A 9,180-nucleotide genomic window follows, 5' to 3' on the forward strand; every position below is an offset into this window, starting at 1 on the left:
CCATCTTTTTCCATTTCAGGAATATTTTAAGAACATATTTTAAGGAAGAAACACTAATGCCTTGACCCTTAATAAAATTTAAAAGACAGCACAATAGAAAGCACAATAGAAAACAACATAGATTAATTTGTTTAAGTGGAGAAAATATATTTGAAATCAAATCTTTTGCATTCTTAATACTGTGGAAAAGTTGGGTCCACTATGTTCGCCCAGGCCATGAGACCGCCACAAATGTCTTTCACTGTGATTTGGTCCACTTCTGATCCACTCATTTCTTCCAATACTTTCACGGCCTTTTGGGAGAAATTGCCCATTTTACAGATCACAAACACTGGAAAATAATAAGACAACATTTTAATACACAGCATATCATGAAATTACTAATATACTGTATGTTCAACTGCTAAGACTAATATATTATATTGGAATCAGTAAATAAATAAAAAAATATATTATTAGTTTCACACACCTGGAAGACTAAAGTTAACTTTAGCTCATTTGTATATAAAAAACACACAGAGATAAATATTTAGAACACTAAAATAAAGTTGATGCATAGTGATTTTTCAAGCAGGCCAGCTGTCCAGGTTGACAAAACCTGCTTTGGAAAAGGTATCGCCTAGCAACACCATTACAATCTGTTACTAGCAGAGTAAGATATGCCACCACGCACACATTTTGAGACAACAGCATGGACTGAATATGTAAACTTGGCTTTACGTGTCTGGTCATTTTAAAAAGCATGAATAGTCATGAGTGGTGTTTTGATACGTTACCTGCAGGCTGGCAGTCACCTGCCATCTGCTGTTTCAACTGGCTGATTCTGTCCCTTAGTAACTGGATCTGATCACTCTTCCTTTCCTCTAAACTTGAGAGTGGGATGTCTGGCAGCAATATAAGCAATATAACCAGGCAAACATATGGAGAGGAACATATGATCCCCATAGACAGAGTCATATCTGGCTCTAGATCAGAAGGATACTGAGAGAAAAGGGCAAATGGCATATGTTCACCTCCACATCAGGACGCACATCCAACAGAATATGGGGGTCAGTCCTGTCCAATACGCTTTTATATTCCTGTAATTATAATTCAATTATAATTACATTTAATTACAGTAGTGTTGATGTCATTGAATGTAGAAATATCTAGTTAGGAAACAAGACGGCTCAAGAGTGGGGTTGACTGAAGGTGTTTTAGTGGATATTCCCTAAATCAGTAGTTGTACTGTGTCTAATTGAGAGCTCTTGCACAATCTTCATTACCACAGAATCAATCTTGATAACATCTCTGCACATAATGACTCATCTGGCTTGAAAGCACCAATTCTGCTGGAATATTAAATAGCTCTACACTACTCTTGTCCCAAACAGAACATTCTTTTCCATAGCAAAATTATCAGCCCAATTTTACGTAATTTCCCATTCAAGGCTGGGTCACTATTGAGATGCTATCAGTTTATAAATGAACATAACATCTTAGAAAATTGTTGGTAATTTTATAATAAACATGGCATGGCAAGTAACATTTGTTTTAAACTTAAGGCACAATACCTTTACTGTGATTCGTTGATCTCTGGAGAGGAGGTTGAGCTTTTGACACTGAAACACAATAATCATTGAGCATAACATTATGATACCTAGTCCCATATGCAGTAATATGAAATAACTGACTCCTGTAATGGAAACAATAGATGGAAATAAGCTATCACAAATAAATGGATGTCACAGAATGAAACAACTATCAAGGACTCACATAACAATGGACATTTATATAATAGAAAAATTATCCATGAAAAAAATTGTATTCTACCAATTACTGGTATAAGTGGGACAAGTATGCCAAGCAACATAGGCCAAACAATATCTAAATGAGTCATACCGTATTTATTTTGAATTGTTGTTCCCTCTCTAAGTCAATTTTTTGTTTTGTTTATATGTGTTTTTGTCCTACAAAATAAAACCGTATGTATAAATAAAAAATAAATAATAACAATAACAATAATAGCATTCAGCCAGAAAGAGATATCCAAGCTACTTCTGCAGCTGGTTGAAGAAGTAGCTTCAAACTGCTGCTTGCACATAAACTTTAAGTAAATGTTTACTTGCTGCCTAATATACTATATACTCTCATCGTGTATGCAGACTCTTTAGTATTAACCTTTTACAACCAAACCAACCTTATCTGTTGCAGCTGATCCACAAAAGGTTTCGTAGTCTGCAAGTTGGGTAACACTGGGGTTCTCTCCACAAACTGCGCAGTTGGCCTGCTTGGGGCGGAGCTTGATGGATCTGAACCTGGTCTCCAAGGCATCAAACATTACAAGCTGTTGGCCACAGGAAGCTAGCATGCATGGTTAAGGAAAAAGGCTACTTTGTTCCTCTGCTTCTATCCCCTATGCACCTAAGCTATGAGAATGGAATAAGCTGGCATCTGTCCTGATTGTGTATAAATGTCATCTAAACAGAAACTAAACAATGCTTATCAAGGCCAGGTGTTAGCAAGTGTGTTACAATACAATAGATGAACAGGATGCAAAAAATATGACCATATGACCATAGGAGTCAGCTCAATGAGTTGGTAAAACTGATGTCATATGGTAAAATAGTAGAATTGTTTAATGCACTAAACAAAATGATAAGTTCCACATTTGCATGAAAAGTAAGCAAAGGATACAACCATGTCCTGAAGCAATCTTGAGAACCTCCAGCGCTTGCAAACACCCCATTATACCTGGAACTAAATGAACAAAAATATTTTAACTTTTTTTTTTCTAAGACATTTGTATTAGAAAAAATGAACACTGTTAAGATTAAGTAATAGAAGTAAAAAGCAGTTCAAAGTGTGACAACTATGTCTGTGTAATCCCTTAGTCGTACCACATAGGTTTAAAATATCTTTTGCAATACTATTGTAATAAAATGTTGCTATTATAATTAAATGTTAACTACGGCCAACATTGTTATTTCAAATATGTTTTATTATTAAATATATATTTGCCACAGAATAACATTAACATAATCTTCTTGTAAAAAATACCACTACAGCATTTAAAATATACATACATGAATGCATTTTTTCATAGTACAATAATGAAAAGTTACTAACCTACTCCCAACACCCCTCCGTCTGAACAGTTAGTAACTGTCTCTGGGGGTGGAGGTACAGGATAGAGACATCTGTAGCATGGGCCTCCACTATAGTTGTAAACTGTTAACTGCAAATTAAAATACAAATGCAATTACAAAAAAAGACATTCAACTAAAAAGGGTTTTCAAATTTTATTTAATCTCACCTGACCCTCCATCCTCAGAGCACTTGCAGACACAAGCGGCTTTCCGCTTAAAACACATGCATCGTTCACCAAATAGCGTGTAGGGACATTGTCTGAACAGTCTGCCACAATGTCATACATAAAATTAAAGGTTAAGGACAACCATTCAAGATCTCCACTTACTAAGGCCAAGTGTGCCAAGTTTGTTACAACATGTATACAGTAAGAATGAGCATCGTGCAGAAGGATATTGTTCAATAAGTTGCAAGGCATTCTCAGATGATAGTTGCAAATGGTAGGGGACACACTCCACAGTTGGGTTCAGCCTATGGATGCATTGAATCACAGTTAATATTCTTAATAAGTCTATACCTGGCGTTACATTGTACCTGTAAAGTAAAAAAAACAGATACATTTTGAATTTAACAAACAACAACACCCTCTTGTGGCTGTAATGTACAAAATATTTGCCATAATGTGCACAACTTAAAAGTTACCTATAGCAAAAAAAGGATATGCTAACAAAAATTACAATGTGTGTTGTTAAACATTTACTGGTAATTTGTCTATATTTACACCCTCAACCACCTGCTTTCCTAAAGCCATAGTATAGGCAAAAAGATAGTAACAACCTTTTAACAGAATACGATGCTGACAAAGCTTTCGCTTGTCCCTGGTTCTTCTCGCCATGAAGCACTTGTCTGTGAAGATTGCTAAGCTCGACCTCATCATAGTCCAGCAGACCTAGGCGTCCTATTTACATTCAAGAACAAGACATTATTTAAACTATAATAATTCAAGAAAACATGGAAACACATGGCAATAAATTTTAATATTACCTATGCCTGCAGCTGCAAGGTACTGAGCCAGGGGACAGCCCAGCCCTCCACAGCCCACAACCAACACTGAGGTCTTGGACAAGTTTAGCTGGCCTAAAATCAGAGATGTTTGAATCTTTTTTTTTTTTTTTTTTTTTTTGTTTAATTAATCTCATGTTTTATATTAAGCTGCAGTACCTTGAACACCAAACTCAGGGAGAATAAGCTGTCTGCTGTAGCGCATGATCTCTTCATTGGTAAGTGAAGCTTTGGCTTCTAAGGCAGTAAGAGGCATCACCTTTTCAAACAGCTCCTGAGTAATACTTTTACTCTTGAAAGAAAATAAAACTTGATATTCAAATCTGCATAAAAGGCACTACTTTGTCCATACATGAACGGGTTACAAAAATGAAGTGTAACATCATTAGCAGTATTCTTCATAAACAGTTATTCACTATGAGAGGCTGGATTTTACCTTTTCAAAATGTGACAATCTCTTCTTTAGAGCCACAATCTCGCTTTCTTTCTCATTTAGCAGCTCTTTTAAGCGTTTCTCTTCGTGTGCGTCCATTACTGTCACAAAGCAAAGTTTTTCTTTAGAATAATTTTGTAGATCCACTTATAAAATCACATTGACAGATCTGCAGCAGCAGGCGACTCCAGCAGAGGAATGCATCCTGGGTAAACTTCCGGGTTTGCTGCGTCAGAACACCACGTGGTTCATGACGCATTGCCATGTCAGCTAATGTATTGTCTTTATCTGTATTTTCTACTAATCAACTACACGAGAAACAATAGACTAACTTTGCTCAGATACAATTTCATTGTAAATATTGGATTTTAATATTTTATGCGCGAAAAATCTCGTAATAGGTAAAGTTAATAGAAGTCAAATATTTATAATTTTTTATTTCGATGTGTATATATGTCAATACATCTTTAGCATGTATATGTACTATTGTATTGTATCTTATATTTTGCCACTTTTTTCGTGTCCACTCCAGTGAATGGAAGCACTCACAGTGACGCGCAGTGCTGGTGAACGGTCTTGAACGGTTCTGAAAGCCACGGGTCCTCCCTCCTGCCTTTCACATGATCCGTAAGCTTTTAGAGAGGAGAGCCTGGAATGTGGAAAGGAGCGATAACAACGATGGCTGAGTGGACTACATCATGTTTATTTTACGCGGTGGTCATAGTCGTGACATATATCCAGTCCAGTTATGGGGTCCCTTGGACCCAGGAAAAGGTAAGGCACCTAACGCTTTCATTCCTTTCCACCTTATCCGCGCATTGAGATGTTTTTGTAATACTTACTTTTTCACGTTTTCTATCTATTTGCAAAAGAAAACAATAGGCATATCTTATGTTGTTCACAATTAATTAAATCCCCACTTTTTGTTGATTAATAGCCCATAGATTACAAACAAACAGCCTAAAATTATAGTCTGTTATTCATTTGAGAAATGAACGCTGTCTTGGTTAGGGGAGGATATAATATTATAATCAGCCTCATTTTGTGGGTTCTGATAAGGGCCATAGTCAGGTAAGCATCTGTTGTAAACAGTAATTGTCTTGAAATGCACTGTATATCTGTTTGGTCATTCGTGTTCATTTGCTCTCTTTTTCTTTTTCCCTGGTTGCTATGGCAGCAGGGTCTCCATCATTGATCTTCCACAACTGCACAGCTTGATATTTATAGACTAGACCCCCCAGTTAACCCTGAGTCAGCTTGGCAAGCTTACTTGTGGGGTGTACTGGCTTTGTGACCACATGAAATTACAACCCATGAATGCACTGTGTAATTATGGCAGGGGTGTATGAGCCAACAGGTTTCGCAAGAGCATGTTTTGATTCTGAGACAAAATTTTATTTCATTTTTTTCTAAGTGGTAAACACTCTTTCTGTATTTTTACCTCTGTTTTCCACATTAGGTTGTTACAATAACAAGGGCTTTGTACATGTGATGTTTGTGTTCAAATCAATATTAAAGTATATGAGATTAGATAGTCAATATTTTTTCACTCTTGATCCAATCGGAACTACCATGAAACTACCAAGATACTGCATAATCAATAGAGTTCCACCATTTGCTCTGTTAATGATATCTGGTACCTTGCTTGATTGAGGTAACATTATCCTTGACTCATAGTAGACTGTGACTAGACTTTAGTTTCAGTTGTGCCAATAATGTGTCATCAAAACACCTACTTATAATCTTAATATGCTGAACAACTGCTGATAGTGAAATTGGTTGCGGTATTGCGGTAACACACATTTATCTCTTTACAGTAATTTGATGCATGAACCCCATTCCAAAAACTATATTTACTACTCTTGCAATCAAGTTTTCCATGATGCTTTGATATGAAAATTGTGTATGTTTTGTGTCTTTTAGCTGCAGCACAGAGCCACCATGCTAACTCAAGAAGAGATTCAGATAGCTCTTTCTCACACTAACCTGGATCAGATGTGGCAGAGGGATTTGAGACCGCTCCTTGTCATCAGGTACCCAGGATCTCCAGGAAGCCAGGCTGTGCAGGAGGTGAGTAACTATATATAATTCTTTATCTAAACAATAATAGCCAAAACGTGTAGTATTTAATACTCTTGTAACTTTACCATAGCACATCAAAACAACCCTGAGTTCTCTGAGTGCAGGATGGGAAGTGACAGAAGACAGATTTATGTCTCAGACTCCATATGGCCCCCTGCCCTTCACTAACATCATCGCCACGCTCAACCCTTCAGCCAAACGCCGCCTGGTGTTGGCCTGTCACTATGACTCCAAGTACTACCCCCCACAGTTTCATGGCAGGGAGTTCCAGGGTGCCACAGACTCTGCTGTGCCCTGTGCCATGATGCTCGAATTGGCACGGGCCTTGGATGAGGAACTCAAAGCTCAGAAGGTCAGGAAACACTTTTTATCATAACTCCTTATGCTTTTATGAAGACAAATAGTTTCTTAGGTGCTCATGTTCCTATGTATACAATGTAAATCTATTCCAACAATGAAAAGTACATTATGTATTCCTATGCTGTTTTGCTTTAGACTGCTGTTTGCGGGCAAAGCAGACAGCGACGTGACTCAGCCAAACTCAGCTGTCTGTCAGTGAAGCATTCAAGAGACATGAACAAAAAAATTATATTACACTAACTATTACTATTTTATATATATTTTGAATTAATGAATTTTATTTATTTATATATATATATATATATATATATATATATATATATATATATATATATATATATATATATATATATATATATATATATATATATATATATATATATATATATATATATATATATATATATATATATATAAATAAATAAAATTCATTAATTCTTTGCTATATACTAATTCATTAATGTGCCTCTCTTTTACAGATATCCACAAGGGGTCAGCAGAGCATTGTGATTGCACTGTGGAGTGACATTTCATTGTTTTGTTAATTGCCCCATAGAGCTCCAACCCCAACCTGACACTGCAGCTGCTCTTCTTTGATGGAGAAGAGGCTCTGTTCCAGTGGACAGCCACTGACTCTCTGTATGGCTCTCGACACCTCGCCGAAAAGATGGAATCTACTCCTCACCCTGCTGGAGCCACTGGGACCAACCTTCTACATGGCATGGTATGAAGTCCCAGCAGATGTCACATTCAATATAAAAAGATCTTTAAACAAAACAAATACTCCAAAGAGTTCCTTAAGTCACAAACGCCTTCTTGTTTCAGGATTTGTTTGTGCTGTTGGACCTGATTGGTGCCCCAAGTCCTCGCTTTGGCAACCAGTTCTCCAGCACATTACGTTGGCTCACCAGACTCCAAAACATAGGTATAATTTCTCATAGCCTCATTGACAATGCCATTGGTCATGAATACTTTTTCATTAGTCAGTACTTCCACTTTGCATGTTTTAATTGCATGTGCACTGCAGCACTGGTCAATTATATTATTATTGCAAATTTGGGGTGATATTGTCCTGACCCTACCCTCAGCAATCTGCAAGGCATTAACCAAAAAATGTTATTATATTTAAAAAAATCTTTTTTTCCAATTGTTTTCACAGAACGCCGTCTTCACTCTATGAACCAACTCATGGATCATCCAAATGACATTCAATATTTCTGGCCAAATGTTCCTGTGGGCAGTGTTCAAGATGACCACATACCATTCCTAATTAGAGGTACTTCAGACTCTACAACATTTACATTTTATTTATATTACTTGTCAAAAAATATGATCTTTACTTCCTCCACAGGTGTGCAGATTCTCCACCTCATTCCCTCTCCATTCCCATCTGTCTGGCACACATTTGATGACAATGAGCAGAATTTGGATCGTGCCTCCATTCAAAACCTCAATAAGATAATTCAAGTCTTTGTACTTGAGTACCTCAATGCCAAACCAGCAGTCGCTTCAAACCCATCAAATGCCCCATGAAAATAGTACTATAGTAGAAAATATATTACATTATATTATATATTACCTTTGAACAAGATCATCAGCAACAACATTGATAGGCTATACAGTTGTAGTTAAATGTATGTTAAGTCAAATACTTTAAGTAACTCAAAAGTCAAATTTTTCCTCCTGGGAGCTTCAGTCACCATCATTCAGATCAGCACACAAGATCCTCTGTGTTACAGCTACACTGCCTTCTTTATAGTCCCTTTTAATGCTTAGACTAGAAATCTAGAGTCAATGTTTATATTCCAGCCCTATATTAGGAAGCATGCTTCATATAAGATCTGTTAACATTTAGTTTAGTTTGGCTTTAAATATTTGTATTCAGTATACTAAGTATTTATGCATACTTTTTATTTTCTTGATCCAGTAAATGCATTATATTCTCAGTTATTCACAAACAACATGACTAATCACATATCTCTCACATATCTCAGTCTCATCAGAAGTAGTATTAGACTTTCAAGTACTGGTATTTGTGTATACTGCCAAAATTATAATATTTTGATTTTAATGTGGGAGCCAACATAGTATATTGTGCTAAAGCTATACTTCCTGTATTTTGACTCTACAATAAATGTTGATTCAAAAAACATGAGTGTGTTTATATGTTTTAG

At 36.4% G+C, this 9,180-nt stretch overlaps 2 protein-coding genes across 3 annotated transcripts; one reads left to right on the top strand and one right to left on the bottom strand.

The window, feature by feature from the left end:
* Nucleotides 1–109: 109 nt before the first annotated feature.
* Nucleotides 110–4,767, bottom strand: mocs3 (molybdenum cofactor synthesis 3). Of its 2 annotated transcripts, none has more exons than XM_055230999.1 (13): nucleotides 4,568–4,767; nucleotides 4,291–4,423; nucleotides 4,114–4,206; nucleotides 3,907–4,027; nucleotides 3,526–3,600; nucleotides 3,296–3,413; nucleotides 3,109–3,217; nucleotides 2,677–2,739; nucleotides 2,180–2,343; nucleotides 1,554–1,601; nucleotides 983–1,079; nucleotides 777–884; nucleotides 110–331 (listed from the first exon to the last, which is right to left on the bottom strand). In XM_055230999.1, exons 1-13 carry the CDS (start codon nucleotides 4,661–4,663, stop codon nucleotides 174–176), a joined length of 1,383 nt encoding a protein of 460 aa, XP_055086974.1. In that variant the 5' UTR covers nucleotides 4,664–4,767; the 3' UTR covers nucleotides 110–173. The 2 variants fall into 2 exon arrangements, with proteins under 2 accessions (XP_055086974.1, XP_055086975.1); XM_055231000.1 differs by having other exon boundaries at nucleotides 3,296–3,409; nucleotides 3,522–3,600.
* A 327-nt stretch (nucleotides 4,768–5,094) lies between these two features.
* On the top strand, nucleotides 5,095–9,150 carry qpct (glutaminyl-peptide cyclotransferase). The gene is made up of 7 exons (XM_033988819.2): nucleotides 5,095–5,338; nucleotides 6,488–6,634; nucleotides 6,717–6,998; nucleotides 7,563–7,730; nucleotides 7,832–7,931; nucleotides 8,166–8,282; nucleotides 8,358–9,150. The coding sequence occupies exons 1-7, from the start codon at nucleotides 5,219–5,221 to the stop codon at nucleotides 8,537–8,539; spliced, it is 1,116 nt and encodes a 371-aa protein (XP_033844710.1). The 5' UTR covers nucleotides 5,095–5,218; the 3' UTR covers nucleotides 8,540–9,150.
* The last annotated feature ends 30 nt before the right edge of the window (nucleotides 9,151–9,180 follow it).

The sequence above is a fragment of the Periophthalmus magnuspinnatus genome, chromosome 22 (genome assembly GCF_009829125.3).
Source record: "Periophthalmus magnuspinnatus isolate fPerMag1 chromosome 22, fPerMag1.2.pri, whole genome shotgun sequence".
Taxonomy (NCBI): domain Eukaryota; kingdom Metazoa; phylum Chordata; class Actinopteri; order Gobiiformes; family Gobiidae; genus Periophthalmus; species Periophthalmus magnuspinnatus.

Excerpts from the sequence above, each read along its gene's own strand:
- mocs3 (XM_055230999.1), bottom strand. The coding sequence starts at position 4,663 with ATGGACGCACACGAAGAGAAACGCTTAAAAGAGCTGCTAAATGAGAAA. Across the intron at positions 4,028-4,113 it reads CCTTGCAGCTGCAGGCATAG|GACGCCTAGGTCTGCTGGAC; the intron begins GTAATATTAAAA and ends GAATGTAAATAG. Across the intron at positions 2,344-2,676 it reads GATTGCTTCAGGACATGGTT|CTTCCTGTGGCCAACAGCTT; the intron begins GTATCCTTTGCT and ends CATGCATGCTAG.
- qpct (XM_033988819.2), top strand. The coding sequence starts at position 5,219 with ATGTGGAAAGGAGCGATAACAACGATGGCTGAGTGGACTACATCATGT. Across the intron at positions 7,932-8,165 it reads CACCAGACTCCAAAACATAG|AACGCCGTCTTCACTCTATG; the intron begins GTATAATTTCTC and ends TTGTTTTCACAG. Across the intron at positions 8,283-8,357 it reads CATACCATTCCTAATTAGAG|GTGTGCAGATTCTCCACCTC; the intron begins GTACTTCAGACT and ends CTTCCTCCACAG.